Genomic DNA, 20,062 nt, shown 5'->3' with positions numbered 1-20,062 from the left:
TGACTATAAGTATATGTGCTTTAAGTGATATGACTTATAAGTATTTCTATTATAATGTTACATGATATGTTATGTATGTTAAAGGAATTATGTGATGGTATAAGAATTGATAGGAAATATATATGTGAAAACAAGTATATGTTACGAGACAAAACCTATGACTATAAGCTACGTGAAAATGTTCTAGGTGTTTCGATATATTATATGAAGTATATGATCTTAGGTGAACAAGATATGATAAGTATGTTTACATGAATACAGTTGATTGGGTGAGAAATGATAGAAATTATATGAAAACATGACATATATGACATGTGAATTATATGGAAATGATCTACGGGTAAGTGAACTACGTGACTATGTGATCATATGAAAAGAAGCTATGTGATACGTGATAGGTGAAAGTGAATTACAAGTTTATGTGTATATTTGAAATGAAATAAATGATAACGCCCATGTTATGTGTCATGAGAGCTAGGGGTATAGTTGGCATGCCAAGAGTCGAGGGTTTATTCGGTTCTTTAGGACATATGTATATCCTTTGGAACCTGTGTGAAGTCTTGAAAGACACATACTTGATCCATAGTATATGTATATGATTCTTAAGGAATTCTACGTGGTCCTTATGGACATCATTCTACGGGCACTACGGTGCAATTCTACGGGCACTTCGGTGCAATTCTACGGGCACTTCGGTGCAATTCTACGGGGCACTTCGGTGCATTTATACGAGCTGTGGTGACAGCATAGTGCACAACCTCTATAGGCTCACATATCGATAGTTCTCACATATATACATGGGCTAATCCAGAGATATGAACAAATATAAGTTAGTGGTATGATAAATGCTATAGAAATTATATGATGTTGTGTGTATAGTGTTTGATTGAAAAAGTATGTGATTATATGATAACATGTGAATGATGAATTATGTGTATGTATGAATTTACTGCGATTAATCTGATATGATTCTATACGATATGAAAAATGCCTGGAATTGCTATAACATGATAGAACAGAACATGCATGTATCAATATATGTTTTAAAGTGCATTATAAGTGGTTATGCCTCACTAAGTCTTCGACTTAGCGTGTGATTGTTTCACACGTAGGTTTCGAGAAGAGTAAGGAGGGATGCGGAGCAAGACATGTCAGTTTTCCTTACCAAAAGATCAGATCAGAAATATTTGTCAAAGTATGTATTGGGTTATGTATAAAGTGTTGGCATGTAATAAGTCATTAAATACGAGCACTCTGATAAAGTCTTTATTTTGATTTAATAAAGTTTTAAATTTCCCGGGATTTTTCTTAAGAGTCAAGGTTTGAAAAGTTAATGTGACACTTCGGACTCGTATCCGGGTCGGATACGGGTTGGGGGTGTTACATTTAATGGTATCAGAGCTATGGTTTAGCCGATTCTCGGCATAAACCGAAGTCCAAAATGTCATAAAAGGTGTACATGCCAACATAGATTGAAAAATTTCTGATCTGATAGTGTAAGGAATACGTTGTCTTGCTAATAAAATAAGAATAGTTTAACACAGTAGAAATCCGATCGTGATAATTTCGAAGTAAGTGAAAGGTGATATTCCTAATTGTGATAGCTATTCACTTGCCCTGGCCAGGCAGGATGAAGAGCGGACACCTCAGGAAATGCCTAGTAAGATCAAAAGTTGATTTCAGAAAGCTGAAATCATATCTGAATAATGATAGAAAATTTTCAGTGTTTGGAATTGGAAAAACGATGTAGAGTAGTTTTGCTATTATGTGAATAAGATAGAAGATGGTGAACGGGTGTCACCATAAGAATGTTAAAAAGATCTAATGACGTGATGATTACGCATAGAAGAATTCAAGGATAAGTGCATCAGTGACAAGCGTATAAGATGTATATGTCAGAGCTTATGAGTTCGAAATGAAGGAATAACATTGTGTATAAGCCAGAGCGTTTATATGATAAGGATTTGCAGTTAAGACGGAAAAGTTAGCGTTAGCTAACAAGAATATGCGATGGAAATGTACTGGAATTATAAGATATAAAATATTGTCAGGATATGATAACCAGATCTGCAATGGATCTGGATACAGTTGTATATTTGGATCATAGTAATGTGGTATAGTAAAGGAAAAGGAAGTGAGAATTGGTATATTTAAATAACGCTGAGGATTGATAAGAAGAGTTTGAGAATATGTATATCGATAATCAGATTATAGGACACAGGAAGTCAGAATGTTGAGTATAAATAAAAGAAATTTCGGGATATATGAGAATAGAGGTGAAATTGATAAGTTGAGTAAGTGAATTTTTAAGATAATTTCGATTTGACAGGATGTATGTGTTGGTTGATTAGGGTTTGTACCCTAGATTGAACATATATTATTGACTAACTGTCAGAGTAAAAGGGATAGAATAATAAGATTGAAGGAAAAGATAAAGTTGAGTTAATTGATTACGATGTGAATTTGAATATGGTTGTATACTCTGAGCAGATAGCTATGATGTAGAAACTGAGATAAGTATTTGCATGGAACCTTCAGGAAGAAAAATACAAGTATAAGAATGATAAAGAATGAAGTTATGTATAAGAAATGGGTTATTAAAGTAATGAGGATGCAATGAAGATTGGTACATAAAGATGAGTATAAGTAATAAGACAAGAGTATGTGAACATGAAAGGAAATATATGATTTATGTATAAGGAATAAGGAATAAAGAAATGAAAGGGATTGATTTAAAGGATCAGATACGATGACTATGGAAGTACCGAGGACAATTTTGATATAGAAATAAGACAAGTGTACAAAGTGATGTGAAAATATTGTTTGACTCCTTAAAGTATAGATTTAATCACATTGAAGAAGATTTAAAGTTGTGTTTTGGTCAAATGATGACGAAATACAAGTTTGGTATGGTTATAAGGTAATTAAAGATTGATAAAGAATTTGATTGATTAAGGATTTTGAGTGATAAGAACTGATGCTATTGGTTATATGATAAGTAACATGATAAGGATGTATAAAGGAAAAAGGTAGTTGAAGAACTAAGAGAAAGAAGGATTAAGTAAAAGAAGTAACATAAGAACATTAGAAGATATGTTCTTACTAAGTTGTTTAGTGAAAAATTCGAGGACGAATTTTTTTTAAAAGGAGGGGAGATTTGTAACATCCGCAATACCGGGTTAGTGACCAAATTGTCAAGTTTCAGAATTTGGTGACTAAAGTAGAAGAATGAAAGAATTCAATGATTATTTGAATATATATATTGAAGGTTATTTGGTAATTATTAAAGGAAATTAAGGGTATTATGGTCATTTGACCAGAAAGATTTTTTATATTTTTTTTAAGGGTAATAAGCACGTATGAAGAAGAGTCCAGAGCATTCTTCAGTCTTCTTCTTCCTCCTCTCCACCGTGAAGCTTGGTATAAGGTAAGTGAGTCTTTAGTTGGTTAATTCTTTCGTTTTAAAGCTTGTTTTGATTCTTGGGATATTAAGAAAGATTAAGGAAAGCTTTAAGTGGCTTAAACCTCAAAGATTAACAAGTTATGAGAAATTAAGAAAAATGAGTTTTTAAGTGAATTTTTGATATGGAAGGAGTTAATAGATTGTGAAGTTGAATTTGACTTGTCAAGGATTAAATTAAGAGATATGAAGTGATAGAATGAGAATTAGAACACATTGAAAATTTGGTATGATTTTTGAATCTTATATGGAAGATAGAATTTTGAGTTTAAAGAAGTGATTATGGAGTAGAAATGAGTTTAAGTATGTGTATGAAAGTTAGGAATATTAAAGGGAATGAAATATGATGTGTTGAGCTGAAAATGAAGGATTTTCGAGCTCAAAATATGATTTCTGGGCAAGGGGAATCGGTACCCATTCAAGGGGAACCGATACCCCTTCAAACGAACAAGAATTTCCAGTATGTCATAGGGGAACCGATACCCCCATGGGGGGGGGAACCGATTCCCCTAAAGGAAAATTGGGGATATGGATTTAATAAGTTCGTTTAAATTGATAGTATCCAATTACAAGGTGTAGGTATCTAATGATGGTCTCGAAATGTACATTTATGTAGATTCTACGCATAAAGCAATTCCGGAACGTTTAGCAAGTAAGATCGATCAAGGGAAAGATAAGAGATTGGATTTGGCTAGTGAGGCCAGGTGAGTGCATATTAGTTAGTTTATGGTGCTAAATGGAAACAAGACTTGCGACAAGTCTATTTCCTATGTTAGAATGCATGAATATATGATTATACGTATATGAATGACATGAATTGTATGTATGCATGAATATATGTGCTGACATGCTTTTGAATGTAATGTTATGAGAAGTATGTGCTATATAAGGTATATATATATACATATGTCAAACTGAACTATGTGACTGCATGAGAAAGATATGAGCCATATGACATGATATAGGTGAACATGAGAAAGCAAAGTATGAGATATAAACTATGTGATCATAGTAAATATAATTATATTTTTATATGATAAGTGAAATAAACTGGATAATATTGATCTATAGGATGAAGTGAAAATAGTACACCAACTAGGGGATTTGAACATAAATGATAAGATGAACGTATAAGATAAGCTAGATGGGAAAGATTCATAGGTTTAAATAAAACTATAACACATGGGTTGAATGATAGAAATTTGTGAAGTTATATGAGAAGATTATAAGAGCTTCATGAAATTAAATTAAGTAACAGATTAGATTATATATAGAAATAATAGAAGTAAGATATGTTTATAAGTCTGCCCTAGATGAATACGAAATATAAGAGTGCTATATGATTTATATTAGGATAATCTTGAGGATATATATATATATATAGATAGATATGAAATGAAATGAAATGAGTTATATGAATACCCAATTATGTGATGAAATGGTGAATTACCTGAACATGTGAATATATATATATATATATATGTTTAAGAGAAGGCATACGATTAAGATATAAGCAATGTGACTATAAGTATATGTGCTTTAAGTGATATGACTTATAAGTATTTCTATTATAATGTTACATGATATGTTATGTATGTTAAAGGAATTATGTGATGGTATAAGAATTGATAGGAAATATATATGTGAAAACAAGTATATGTTACGAGACAAAACCTATGACTATAAGCTACGTGAAAATGTTCTAGGTGTTTCGATATATTATATGAAGTATATGATCTTAGGTGAACAAGATATGATAAGTATGTTTACATGAATACAGTTGATTGGGTGAGAAATGATAGAAATTATATGAAAACATGACATATATGACATGTGAATTATATGGAAATGATCTACGGGTAAGTGAACTACGTGACTATGTGATCATATGAAAAGAAGCTATGTGATACGTGATAGGTGAAAGTGAATTACAAGTTTATGTGTATATTTGAAATGAAATAAATGATAACGCCCATGTTATGTGTCATGAGAGCTAGGGGTATAGTTGGCATGCCAAGAGTCGAGGGTTTATTCGGTTCTTTAGGACATATGTATATCCTTTGGAACCTGTGTGAAGTCTTGAAAGACACATACTTGATCCATAGTATATGTATATGATTCTTAAGGAATTCTACGTGGTCCTTATGGACATCATTCTACGGGCACTACGGTGCAATTCTACGGGCACTTCGGTGCAATTCTACGGGCACTTCGGTGCAATTCTACGAGGCACTTCGGTGCATTTATACGAGCTGTGGTGACAGCATAGTGCACAACCTCTATAGGCTCACATATCGATAGTTCTCACATATATACATGGGCTAATCCAGAGATATGAACAAATATAAGTTAGTGGTATGATAAATGCTATAGAAATTATATGATGTTGTGTGTATAGTGTTTGATTGAAAAAATATGTGATTATATGATAACATGTGAATGATGAATTATGTGTATGTATGAATTTACTGCGATTAATCTGATATGATTCTATACGATATGAAAAATGCCTGGAATTGCTATAACATGATAGAACAGAACATGCATGTATCAATATATGTTTTAAAGTGCATTATAAGTGGTTATGCCTCACTAAGTCTTCGACTTAGCGTGTGATTGTTTCACACGTAGGTTTCGAGAAGAGTAAGGAGGGATGCGGAGCAAGACAGGTCAGTTTTCCTTACCAAAAGATCAGATCAGAAATATTTGTCAAAGTATGTATTGGGTTATGTATAAAGTGTTGGCATGTAATAAGTCATTAAATACGAGCACTCTGATAAAGTCTTTATTTTGATTTAATAAAGTTTTAAATTTCTCGGGATTTTTCTTAAGAGTCAAGGTTTGAAAAGTTAATGTGACACTTCGGACTCGTATCCGGGTCGGATACGGGTTGGGGGTGTTACACTCCATATGAAATTCAAGAATTACACCAACTTTGCAACATGTTCTAAATTTAATTATATCACTTCATATCTCTTAATTAAGTTGATGACAAGTCAAATTCAACTTTCAAATCTTATTATAAACTCTATTTCAAGATTTCACTCAAGAACTCTAAATCTTTAATCTTTCCTAACTCCTTTATCTTTTGATTTTAAGATAACTTAAGCTTTCCTTAAGCTTAGTTATCATCTAATGATCAAAACTCACTCTTAAAATCAACAAATAATTAGCTAACCAGAAAACTCACCATTAATGGAGGCCTACGGGGAAAAGGAGGAGAAGAAGAAAATAAGGAGATAAGCTTCCAGATACTCCCTCACTCCCCCATGTTTATCTCTTAAATAAGATATAAATATCTTTTACATGAAAAGACTACCTTATCCTTCATACTTTCATTCCTCGTAATTAAATCCAATACCAGAATATTTCACTTTAAATCCCTGAACTTTTCAATAAATTCTACTTTAATCAGTAACCCATAGTTTGGGATTGTACACCGACTATTAGGGGTGCACCCTGAGTGATCACTCATGGCCTCATCTTTTATAGGACCTCTAATTTTTCATTATATTTTTTTATAATTAAGTCTTTTAATTTTTTTTATCTTTATAATTGAGACCCCTAATTTTTGTAACCTTATTTTTTATCTTTATAATTAAGGCCTTTAATTTTTTTCACTCCTACTTTTTTTTATATTTATAATTGATGATACTAAGTTTTTCAATCCCACTTTGTACTTTTATAATTGAGTTCCTATTTTTTTCAATCTCACTTTCTACCTTTATAATTGAGGCCCCTAATTTTTTCAATCTCACCTTTTACTTTTATAATTGATGCCCTAATTTTTTCGATCTCACTTTTTACTTATATAATTTAAGCCCTTAAATATTTTCAATCTCACTTTTTACTTTAAATTGAGACCCTAAATTTTTTAATCTCACTTTTTGACTTTATAATTGAGATCCCTAATTTTTCAATAATACTTTTTACTTTTATAATTTAAGCCCCTAATTTAATCATTTTCTACAATTTATTAATGTAATATTAAATTAATTGTTCAAAGTAATAGAATATACTTTTTTATAAGTGTCTATATTTTAGTTTCGTTTAAGGTCCCAAAAATATCCGATATGGCTCTAAAAATAAAACTAAAACATAATGTTAAATATGATTTAAAAAAAATTAAATGGCCAAAATGAAATAAAAGTGATAGTTAAGATACTAAATATGTAGTTTACCATAAAAATTGTTACCGCGACTGGAATTCCAGCTCCAAACTTCTGCCACATAAACAACGTAAAAAATACGTCAAACACTACTTTCGACGGTTGATTTAACTTTCCATTGTTTGTTCTCCAAAAGAAAAAGGAAGGAAAAAAATTGAAAATTGGAAAATCTATGGCGACCATGTCTTCAAGAATTGTTATCGGCTATCCAAATCTTAAATCCCAATTCCCTTCAGTCATTTCTTCTTCTTTTCACTTCCTTACTCCGAAGAAAGTTAGCTTTAAACCCACCAAGCAAATCACTTTGAAAGGCAACGCTGGTGGTAACTCCCGTTTCATGGTCAAGGTCTCTTCTTCTCCTGCCCCTGAATTCTCCACCAACATCGGCGATATACTCGGCGAAGTTACCGTTTTCACCGCTTCGGGTCAACCGGTTTTGTTCAGAGACCTTTGGGACCAAAATGAGGTATATATTATTCCTATCAATTTACGTTCAAATTTAATCAGTTTTTGTTTAAAACGATGGTTTTTTTGGGGGAAAACAAATTTGTTAACGACCGGAATTTTGATTCAGGGAGTAGCTGTGGTTGCATTCTTGAGGCATTTCGGATGCTTTTGTTGGTAAAAGTATTTATGAGCCCATCTTTGTTAATTTATGAAATTGGGTCTTTCAACTAATCGATTTATATGTATCTTCGAAGTTGGGAACTTGCTTCAGTTCTGAAAGAAGCAATGCCTAAATTTGATTCAGCTGGTGTGAAATTAATTGTTGTTGGCGTTGGCACTCCCGATAAAGCTCGTATCCTTGCAGAGAGGGTATGTCTTTGGAGTGTTTCTTCATTTCCCTGTGTATTTCTTTCAAGGAAAACGAAAATTGGAGCTAATTTACCACTTGCATTCATGGAATTTGCAGGTTCCCTTTCCAATGGACTCCCTTTATGCTGATCCTGAACGCAAGGTAATATGTTAGCTATCTATTGAAACAAGATTATGTTGCTATGTTATACGGACTTAAGTGTGAGTATAGGGGTTACGAGTATGTGTTTGATGCGATATGTTCTTGTTGATTGGAATAAGTTGGTCCCGCCATTTTCTTTTGATTTAGACTGAGATGCATAGTGGATAAAGATTTGACCGTGGGCTGGTGGTTAATCTATGTGAGAAGAAGAGTGAAGGTAGAAGGAAAAAAGCAACGTAGGTGTGTGAGCTGGAGTTAAAGAGAGAGAATCCTTCTTTAGCTCTTTTCTCCGGGTATAAATACTCCGGTTATAAGATGATTGATGTTAGGCTTAAGATAATCATGTCTGTTAGTAGACTGGCAGATTATGTAGATATGCTTGTTAACTATAAGATTTGACTCTATCGAAGATCACATAAAAGACGATGGATTATGGTTATGGACTTGTGGACGATCAGGGGATAGTTTCAGAGATGATGTAATGTTTTCAGAGAACTTTTGGAGCTCTATTTTTATTAAAATTTCCATGTATTTAAGGGTCAAATCATATACTCCGGAGAAAAATGACGATTTGGGGTAAGATATGTTATACTCATCAATCATGCCCTTGTTGTCTTTCAGGCATATGATGTTCTGGGCTTATACTATGGTCTTGGGCGCACATTTTTCAATCCGGCCAGTGTAATTTCCATTCTCATCTTGCAAGAAAGTACATTTCTTGTTCATAGAAAGACACTTGTTAACCGATTGTATGAATTTCATATGTATGTACAGGCAAAGGTGTTCTCAAGAGTTGATCAAGTGAAGAAAGCTATGGAAAACTATACCATCAAGGCAACCCCAGATGACGTGAGCAGTGTATTACAACAGGTTTGTGAATTTCTCTTATCAGTCTTCATGATCCGTGCCCTGGTTTATATCGGCCGGATGATCGATTCGGTTCTTTTATCAGGGAGGGATGTTTGTCTTCAAAGGTAATCAATTGTTGTACGCACGAAAAGACGAAGGGACGGGCGATCATGCTCCTTTAGACGACATCTTTGATGTTTGCCGCAGAACTCCAGTTGCATGAAGTGTTTTGTAAACTGTATATTATTCGATTTGTCACTTTTGACAGATATTACTTTATAATTATCTCATACTATTTAAAAAAGTTTACATATTTTGATCAAACTATGAGTACTGTTATGAATTTTGATTTGTATACATTTTAGTCCTTACTCTATTTTAAAACTTGGATCTTTTTGGAGATGATTTAATTTTGCTTATCTAAACTTCAAATTGATCCGAGATGGATGGTGTTACGTGTTTATCTCATAAAGACTTGGCCTGTGTTGAAGTGGTTTTGAGTGACAGTGAAGGATAAAAAGGGTATAAAAGTTCAACATTAGATTAATTTGACTTAAAATATAATATTTTGGTTAATTAGGATATTAGATTGTTAGTTATAAGGTTATAGTGATTTAAGGTTTTAATTATTTCTAGAAGTACTTGTTGGTTCCACATATTATGTGATTCAAACATGATTTTCAAAATGATTTTTGGGATTAATTTCTGAAATTATACAAAACCAATTTGGTTAACATATTATTTGATGAATGGAGTATAAATTCTAAGTATCTACGTGATTATAATTTTAATTTATTTTTCTCCAATTACTAACGTAGTTACCAACGTGGAACCATTTTATGTTTATTTTTTATAATCAAAGTTATAAACTAAACACATTAAGAATATTTTTTTTCTATAACTATTAACACAAGAAATTAGCTACTTAAGCAGTAGTAGAATTTGGTGACGTTGTTTGGAGGGGTCAACTTAAACTTTAAAAATGTAGAGATTTAAATTAAAATTCTTAAAAATTTTAAAGGGTTCGGTTTATATTTTTCAAAAAAATTGGGGCCTAACTAAAGTTTTTAAAATTTTGAGAGGTCTAATGAGAATTTTTAAAAATTATGGGAGGGATTTAATTAAAAATATTCAAAAAATTTAAAGCTTAATCTAATTGAGCGATTGATAAACTGTATTGATAAACAAACCATAAAAATGATTAACATAATGAAAGACCATTGATAAACCACAAATCATAATTGAGCGATGTGAGAACTATCTACGAATGCAAATCACGTATCAAAATCTAATCTAAGTGTCCAAAGTAGGAAGACCAGTATGATGATAAATAAGTGTTAACTTGATCAATCGTGTTGATATCAAACTCAATCTTAAGAAAAATGATAAATGAAAATAATGATCAAACGATCGAAAATATGTCAAGAGATAGATAGATACATACAAAAAGGTGAAATTATTAAAAATAAAAATATATAATATAATAAAATAAAGAAAAAAAGGATATCAGCGAAGCTAGTACCGTCGTATGTTGCAAAGATAAAGGAAAAAAGAGATTAACGATGATACAAAGAAAAAAATATGAGTGAAAATACTTCAAAATGTATATAACTTTTTTTGGATTAATTTGAGATAAATACAAGGCAAATAACTCTCAACTATTTGACATTGAACTCATCCCTGACATTTCTGGTCCTCAAACCCTTAATTTCAAAAAATAACAACAATTCACTTGGCTCATGCTTCCAAATGTGTATAACCAAATCAAAATAAAATTACATATCTAAAATTAAGACTCGATGACTTTTGCATGACGTCTAGAAGACTAGACGATTTCTCCAAGATGCATGCATGCTTGCAAACTATGTCTTCTTGAGAGACGTCTTATCTTCCACAAATCTTTTAGAAGTCGTCAAATCTTCTGGACATCTTTTAAAAATTGTCAGATAACTCGAACATCTTTTATAAGATATTGTAATATCTACACTATAGTTTTTTAGTAAATTAATTTAAAGTTAATATTTAAAAATATATATATATATAACAAATTAACTTTGCTGGAGCCCATGGCCATTCCCTACTAAAACCCACAGTTATTCAAACCAAAGGCATTGACCCAATTGTGTCAGAATCTAAAAAAGCTCATATAATATCTCCAATATAAATATCTTTTGTTCATGTGACGCCTCTATAAATATCACCCTTATAACCTAGGTCAGTTTGGTTTTTAAGAAAAAAAATTAAAAAGTGCAGTAAAAAATAATTTTTAAAAGTAAAATTTAAAATTTATCTATTTGAGATTATTGTTAAAAATGATTTTAAAAAGATAAAATGACAATTTTAGACATTATATTATATATTGAAAATATAATATTTAATGATAAAAATATAATTTCACTCAAAAGAGATTTTTCACGACAAAAAATTAGAAATTTGTGATTTTGAGGTTAAATTAAATTTTTTGAAAGAGGCGTTTTGTACCATTGAGACTTTTAGGGAAAACAATACTCTTTTTCAACCATCGAGACCACTTAATAGATTTTCATTGATTTAGATTTTTAAAATATATATTTTTACCATTGATTGCGTCCATATTCTTCAATGTATAATGATAACATGTTATGGTAATTGGTATATGATCATAGACAAGTTCATGGATGAAAGCATGAAAGGGTGCGTATACATGTTAATTAAATTTGAGAAATTAAGATGTTGTAAAGATAATTTTAGTAGTTCATGATGTTGATAAAGATGGAAAGTGTTAAGGAATGCCATTTGTGCAAAATGGAAAGGTTTGATAACTTGTGACAAATGTATTAATATGTAAACTCGGTAAAAGCATTAAAAATAGCTTTAAATTATAGATTTTGTATGTCAAATGAATGGTATGAACTTGAATTGAAGCGATGATCACTTGTTTGTGTCTTGTTTGTTGGGATTATAATGTAAGTTGAGTGTATTTTATTGTCAAATAGTAATGCAGATGGACTAAAGTAAGTTGAAATACAAAAAATAATTTCCCAAGTCTATGGAAATCGGATAGAGAATCTCCTCTAATGGTACAATCTTTGGAATGCAACTACCTTGGACTTCTATCAAAGGAAAACCAGAGACGATGAAACAAACATTGAGAGATATTATAAAATGGGTGAGAATCGGAGCAACAGTTGTTGGATCACTTTTGTATGTATATTGTGTTCATATCTATTCTCATATCATATTTGAAGTTACGAGATCCGAGAGATAGTATATGTGAAAGGCTTATTAGTTATGAGCAAAACATTCAGAATCCAACCATTAATCATCTACCACCGCTATGCCCTGATTTATTCTGCATCTTTTGCAGTGCAGGTTGAACCACTGAAAAAATGGAAGTCTTTTGCTTCTTTTGTTTCGCGCCGAAGATGAACGACCTCAACGGCACGTTCGATCGAACTTCCGCCGTGCCGCTGCCGTGGTGGCTCTTCGAACCCGACAGTCCCCAGTCGTCACTCAACTTGGACAGTGCCCTATCTGCATCACGCTGCAATGATGTTGCCAGTTCCAAACCAGCTTGTAATTCGTCGCCAACCCTCTTGTTCTCCTTCTTCATGTTCAATATTTCGCCTTGGAATTTCGCTGCCTGAAAACTCGTGAACCTGAACTCGTCACCTTCGGCACTCGCCTTCAGTGCTTTGGTGATCTCCTCTTGGATTTCGCATAAAGATGCCGACCTGTTCTTCAGTTCTTCTTTCAGTGACATTCCCTTTTCGATCCACAGATTCAGTTCGGTCTGCATTTCTCTCAGGTGCTTGTATAATGGTCGGACGTCTGAATTTGCCGAGTATTTCGATGTGCTACTTCCTTCGTTCTTTTGTCTTTCCTCCAGTTTCACTACCTCTGCTTCTAAATCTTTAACCCCGGCTTGGTACTTTTGAACTTCGTATAATGTTGAGCTGAATCTGAACCAGAAATCCAAGTTCTCTTCCAGCAGTTCGTCGATGTCGGTCCGGAACTTCTCTTCGATGGCGGATGTAGGTTCAGGGTCGTGAACCGGCTTTTGGAGCTTTATCGAACCTTCGTCTTCTTCCACCTTTTTCTTGACCGGTTGAGGTGCTTCTGTTGTTTTGGTTTCGGACTCTGGTGATATCTCGAAACATTCGTGGGTTTCATCTTCGTCCTTGGGCTTACCGATACCGGTCTGGCCACGGATTAGTTTCAGACGTAAAGATCGAATCTCTTCGTCTTTCTTGGTGATAAGGTTCTTCAATTCTTTTAACTGCAACGTTATCTCAAAGAGTTCGTTCTGATGATTTGTTTCGACTTCCATGAGCTTCTTCTTGGTTTCCTCCAAGGTCTGGGACAGTGCAGCTAATTCATGTTCTTTCAAATCAGATTTGGACACTGTGTCGGCTATCAGTGATGATGCTTGTCCAACGACTTTAGCCATTGCTTTCAGATAATCAGATGTTTCTGAAGCCTTAGAACTCTCCTCTCCTTCGTTTGCGGATTTCGGGACGGAATTTAGTTCTTTCGATGCATCGGCAGCACCTTTGTTTGCAGATTTTGGGACGGAATTTACTTCTTTCGATGCACTGGCACCATCAACAGCGGATTTTGCTGTCGAATTTAGTCCTTTTGATGCATCAGCATCGACATTGGCAGGTACCGGGACGGAATTTAGTTCTTTCGACACATTGGCATTGTTGGTTGTAACACGTTCTTCAGATTCTGCTTTCGGCTTCAAGAACTCTTTCCCTGCTTTCGCCTTCTTTGGCTTCTCTTTCGTTTCGTTCTTCGGCAATGCCGATGAGCTTTTCAGGGCTTCGAGATTCTCGATCGGCTGCACATTCTGGGAAAGTTCATCAAGATTAGACTGTGCATCTTTGAAACGAGATTGTAGATTTGTCTTTTGGTTTTCAATACTGTGGTTCAAATCCTGAATCCCTTGCCACTTGAGCTCCAAGTTGATTATCTTCATCTTCAAATCCTGGTTTCCATCCACCAGGTTAGCCTTACCCTCTTCTAAGCTTTGAATTAGGCCTTGAAGTTCATCATTTTCTGATTTTAATCTATGAATAAGAGCTTCCTGAGACGAATTTGAAGTTTCTAGGCTCGTCACCTTATTCACCAGCACATCAATCTTCTCCGCCACGTCGACCTCGGAATCACCATCTCCAGCCTCCGATTCCGTATCGTGGGCGATATTATGCGCATTTTCTTTCCTTTTTTTCGCCCTTTCATCTGCAATTTTGGTCACTTCCGCTGCGGATACTTTCGAAAGGAACACTTTCTTCAAAGCATCCACCTTCGCCCTTGCTGCGATGATCTTCTTTTGTTCGACTTCGGCTTTGACAGCTGATCTCTCGTATCTCTTTATCAGCTCCTCCAATGTCTCTTTGCACGACTTAAAAACGGTCGCCGCCATCAAATTCCGAGCTTCGTTGTCTTCGATCACCTTACCTTCGCCGAATTCATCTTGCAAACTATTAACTTTCTGTTGCTCTTCCTTGATCTCATTCTCAACTTCCCTGTACTTGACCAATCTACTCTCATAAGAACTCTTAAAAAATTCCTTCTCGGTCTGCAACGCCAGGATTCGTTTCTGAATCCGATCGATCTCACCGATTCCCTCCTCCTTGGTCAGACCGGAGGACTTGTTCACGGACGAAACATGCTGTTTCGTCACCTTCTTCTCTTGCACTTTCTTCTTCGTATTGGTTATGAATTTCAATTCTTTAACGGGTAGCTTGGGAACACTGGGGGCTTTGCCCATGTTATCCGAAGGCTTTTTCGGGAACATTGATGGGCAATCGAAGTCATCGTCATCGTCCAAGCCCCTGACTTGATCGGGACAAATTGCAGCAATAGTGTTGTTGGCATTCTGTAGCTCGGTTGATAAGTGATCATATCGATCAGCTAAGGCACGGTAAGCTCGGAAAAATTCTTCCACGAAATTTATGATCTCAGGTCTCTTTCTGTAATACATTTCGGCTTTCTGGATAAAGGAGTCCCCATCTTCTTCGATCAGTTTAAGCACAGCAGATACCTTTTCCTCCATATCTGCAAATTTTCCCACTTTTCCAAATTAATATCCATATCCAAATTAGAATTCTTTTGCATTGGACATGTTAAACAAAAAAACACAAAAAAAACCCAGAAATTCTTATGCATTCAACATTAATAGATGTACATTACCTTGAAGGTTTTGCTCCATCCATTTTGATTGCTTAGTTCTGATATGGCTAGCCATCCACCATGAGTAGGCATTGCTAGCAGCTCTTTGCAACATCTTTGGTTACTTTTTTTTAAGAACAAAACCACCAAAACAGTTTGCAGAGGAAAGGTTTGTTTTAAGGTAAATTAAGACTCCCCCATGAAGCATCCAAAAAAAAAACCTCTTTTATCTTCCAATAAAATAAAGAGTAGACATGGGAAAGCTAATCAAAGAGAAAAATTGGGGAAGATGGAGCGAAGAATAAGATAAATTTTCCTAGTTTTGAAAGTGAAATATGAAAAACAATGAAATTTGTTGTGTTTTTTTGGTTTCATTTGCTTTTGTTATGGAATCATGGAAGCGAGCAAACCTCGCCCCAATTATATGCTTGAGACAACGAAGCTTTCTTTGTGGCATGTTTTTTTAAACAATCACAAGAGAAAAATAGTTTAAGAGTTTTCAGCCACTGACCTTTCTCCACGTGGCGACCTGTCTTTTTATCAGGGTGTTCACAGTTGTCGGATTGGGAATTAGGATATTTTCCCCTTTTTTCCATTTAACCGACTTTTTCTATTTTTATTTTATTTAATAAATAACATGTTGAGATGTTATTTTCTTTGGGAGATAATGTTCAGCCATATTACTATTTTTTTAAGGATGAATGATACATTCATTAGTTAAACTTCTCACTCGAGGAAGCATGTAAGATTTTATTATTCTTTTGTAATAAGTCGATGGTATAAATTATCGAAAGATTTTTTTTTTGATAGAATCGAAATATAAATTTTTAAAATTTAATGGACAAGATAAATAAAATAAGAAAGTATCTTATGAGATTATAAAATATTGTGAAGCACGAATCAAACTTACCTCAATAGTTAAAAGAATTATTATTGTTCCTAAAGGTCCCAAGTTTGACACTAACAATTACAGTAAGATAATTGAACGGTCATTGTCAAATATTTAAGAGTATTAAAAACATATATTGTCCATTATAATCATCTTAATTTAATAAAAAAAATAAAACATGCCGCGAAGAACTATAACTTACAAGTCTTCTTCATATGTGCAGGTCGTTTTGGAAGGCATTTGGAAATATATATATATATCTGATTGAATGATAAGAATTATTCACAGTAGAACTTGAGCTGAAAGCAAAGTCCATTTCTTTTCCTGCATATTTACAGCATAACTATCTACAGAAACCAAAAAACAAGAGCAGCCATTTTCTTCATGTTTCCACAGATCACTTCAACTGCATTGTAAGCAGAAAGGATGATTTAACAGAACAGAGTGACAAACACGAAACATTAATGTTCTCCAGAGTCCATCTTTAAGGCAAACATCTCGATTTTCCATGGATGTTGACCCCCTCACATTCCACCAGAATCTAAAGCAAATCATTGCCTCTTGCCGGTACCGGACACCTGTTCTTACATTATTCGCAAATACTAGAAATATGATCACTTCAAGTGTACTTTCGTCTGAAATATTTATGGGAGATTTCATCTATATAGTAGGAAACCACTGCTGGAAGGAGTCCCCTCTGCATATTTATAACCAAAATGCAATAGAGAATGTTGGTATGCATGAAGAATTCTTCAGCCTGCAAAAAAAGCACCGATTTTAAACACGAAAAATCCCAATGCAGCATGTACAAACATTGAAACACTTGAATCACACGTCTTCAAGTTCAACAGAGTTAAAGATGATAAATCCAAAGCTCCAGTCCGTGAAATAGAAAGCTCTCACACAACAGTGCACAGCGGATTGTGGTTGAAATTGTTTTCAATACATATGCAAAGCTTAACCGTTTACAAGTAAATCGAGCATTGGGAAACACAAGTTTCTTTACACTTCGATCTATGAGTCCATGAAACGTCGACTATAATGGGTTGCTCGAGAATAAGATTGCAACAGATGGTGCAATAAGTGCTCCCTGAAAACTGATACTGCAGAGCTTACTGATACATTTGGACAAGTTGCATCAAAGATCACCTACCAATACCTTTCTATCTGATGCTTTCAACTCAGAATCCACCTAAATCAGACCCTAATGCTCACGCAAAGTGCGCACCTTCCATGAAAAGAACAAAGGGGACGTCCCTTCAAGTTCTACATACTAGAGGTTGAGCCTAATGCTCACTAAGTCTAAAGAACCATGTTAAGTTAAACCAGTGCAAATGTGAAGCTCTAGATTTCGTCGAAATGTATGTCATTCAGAGGCTTTCCCTAGTAATGCCACCCACCACAGGGATTTTGTGCGAATAGAACTTCGTATCCAACAGATATCTGAACATATTTAGACATGGATATGAAATATGATACTCTAAGACTGTCTCCCATATTCAAGAAAAAAAAATCAAATAATCAAACATTCCAATATTGTACCCGTATCCGACGCACACATAAAGTCCAAGTAACAAAGTTGTGCAATGATCATCCAGGTATGCAATACAATACATCACTTATGAATTATGACACTGCCTTGCAAAATCTGTATCAACTTCAAAGTTCTCAACACCTTCAAAGTACCTAACACTGGTGTTTCCATCAGGCAGAAACAGCAAAAACTTACAATCAGGCATTGAAAGGAATGAGGAACGATCTCAACGACTTGATAAATATAGATATAGTCCTTTAACTTAACATAAGGATTCGGTACAATAAATTCTTGATTGCACTCGAGAGCTGGTTATTAGGGCCTTGTACAAGTTCTTTGCAACCACGCTTATAACAAGGAACCAGCACAACAAATCCACCATCATCATCATCCTCATCAACTTGAAAACCAGGACCATGGGGTTCTTCCCATCCAATCGACCATTCTGGACCATCAGATTCATATCCAGATAAAAGCAAACCATCCGATTGAACCACCCTTGTCTTCTCACAAGCTGGCCGCTTTCCCTTTGAAGGGGCTATCTTTGTTTGGAACTTAACAGTGTCAGAAGAAGACGATGAAGAGTTCAAAGAAGACTCATTTAAAATAAGTTGTTTATCTTTCTTCCCAACACTCCGAAACCACCACGGGAACCCAGAAAGAGAAACTGCCATTTTTTTTGTTGAAAAATCTCTACCTTTTTCTTGCAATGAACCACAACACTAGGAAATTATCAAATCGAGTTAATAGAAAAAACAAGATCAAATTTGGAAATTTAATGATTGAATCCAACAAATTTTTTGAATCAAAATTAAAATCAAAAGCTTGTGAACTGAACTCAAGTACACTGACTTCAGCATAGAGTTGTTTCTTTCAAAAAACAATCAAACCCAGACAAGCTTATGATCCAATCAAAAGAGGTTTTATTTTTTGGTCTACACTTTTATGACTCTTTTCTCTAAACCTCAAACTCGTCAAACCAAAGTTCATCAAAAAGTCGACAAACAGAAAAGCTCAAAATTTTACCAAATATTACAGCTTCTACTGCGAGAAACAGCTGAAAATTCAAAAGGTGATTTTCAGCGCTATTAACGGCGAAACTAGAATCGGAAGAAAAAAGCGTCAACGGAAGATAAAATACACGTTGAATTATCTGGTTAAAAAAGTAATAAAATAAGAAGGTAAAATTCAACACATGACTGGAGATTGGAGATTGGAGATGGGGAGAAATAAACTTTCAATCAAAGAAAAATTAAAGGGAAAATCGAAAACCCTAATATTATCTCTCACACATTTCCATTTTCTTGCTTTATTTGTCCTTCCTACCGTGAAGAATCAATCTGAGAGAATCTGTCTTCGTCCACCATTTATACAGTTTTCTTCTTCTTCTTTTTAATCAAAGAACACCAGACAGTTGGGCGATTTTCGGAGGTGATCTGTATATATACCGATCTAATATCGATTAGATTATATTTTTTGATCTAATACCCGTAGCAGTAAAGCGCGTCCCTGAACCGAACCACGTTATATGTTGATTTGGACTCCCCATGTACCGCGCTATACGCTGACTAAGTAACACGTGAGGTATAGCGCGCCCCCTGCTCCGCGCTATATGCCACGTAGGGTCCGCGCTATACGCCGTACCAAAATTATATTTAACGTGGTCCATGATCCGCGTTATATAATAATTACATATAATGCGTTACAAGTATCGCGCCTTATATGTTTATAAATACCTCCCGTTCTGGCATCTCTCCTCACATCTCATCGCATCTCTCATCTCTTATAAATTAATACAACAATTCCGTCAACGAGTAATAATTCTGACAATCTTATTATATTTGATTTAGAAGTTCGTGCGATTTTTTGTTATAAGGTAATTTTGTTATAATTTTTTAATTATACTTATTGTTTATTATCATTATTTAAAAAAATATTATACTAATTATTTTTAATTAATTTTTATGTTTGTAAAATTGAAAAGCGGGAGCATACGTCGAAATAGTTTTGCGGTGCAGGTAATAATATAAAATTATATTATTTAAAT

The 20,062-nt window shown here is 34.1% G+C and overlaps 3 protein-coding genes across 3 annotated transcripts; 1 reads left to right on the top strand and 2 right to left on the bottom strand.

Moving 5' to 3' along the window:
• The first annotated feature begins 7,752 nt into the window (after window positions 1-7,752).
• LOC120185551 (thioredoxin-like protein AAED1, chloroplastic) lies at window positions 7,753-9,812 on the top strand. The gene is made up of 7 exons (XM_039189734.1): window positions 7,753-8,095; window positions 8,204-8,250; window positions 8,331-8,445; window positions 8,543-8,587; window positions 9,209-9,268; window positions 9,362-9,457; window positions 9,540-9,812. Exons 1-7 carry the CDS (start codon window positions 7,802-7,804, stop codon window positions 9,657-9,659), a joined length of 777 nt encoding a protein of 258 aa, XP_039045665.1. The 5' UTR covers window positions 7,753-7,801; the 3' UTR covers window positions 9,660-9,812.
• A 2,925-nt stretch (window positions 9,813-12,737) lies between these two features.
• On the bottom strand, window positions 12,738-15,779 carry LOC120185722 (protein NETWORKED 2D-like). The gene is made up of 2 exons (XM_039189866.1): window positions 15,614-15,779; window positions 12,738-15,478 (listed from the first exon to the last, which is right to left on the bottom strand). The coding sequence occupies exons 1-2, from the start codon at window positions 15,705-15,707 to the stop codon at window positions 12,738-12,740; spliced, it is 2,835 nt and encodes a 944-aa protein (XP_039045797.1). The 5' UTR covers window positions 15,708-15,779.
• Window positions 15,780-18,100: 2,321 nt separating this feature from the next.
• Window positions 18,101-19,152, bottom strand: LOC120185721. Its single transcript, XM_039189865.1, has 2 exons — window positions 18,298-19,152; window positions 18,101-18,173 (listed from the first exon to the last, which is right to left on the bottom strand). Exons 1-2 carry the CDS (start codon window positions 18,687-18,689, stop codon window positions 18,101-18,103), a joined length of 465 nt encoding a protein of 154 aa, XP_039045796.1. The 5' UTR covers window positions 18,690-19,152.
• Between the last annotated feature and the right edge of the window lie 910 nt (window positions 19,153-20,062).

The sequence above is a fragment of the Hibiscus syriacus genome, unplaced genomic scaffold (genome assembly GCF_006381635.1).
Source record: "Hibiscus syriacus cultivar Baekdansim isolate YM2019G1 unplaced genomic scaffold, ASM638163v2 tig00113124_pilon, whole genome shotgun sequence".
Classification (NCBI taxonomy): Eukaryota; Viridiplantae; Streptophyta; class Magnoliopsida; order Malvales; family Malvaceae; genus Hibiscus; species Hibiscus syriacus.
Note: the sequence above shows the minus strand (reverse complement) of the source record. Positions and strands in the feature narration are given on the sequence as shown.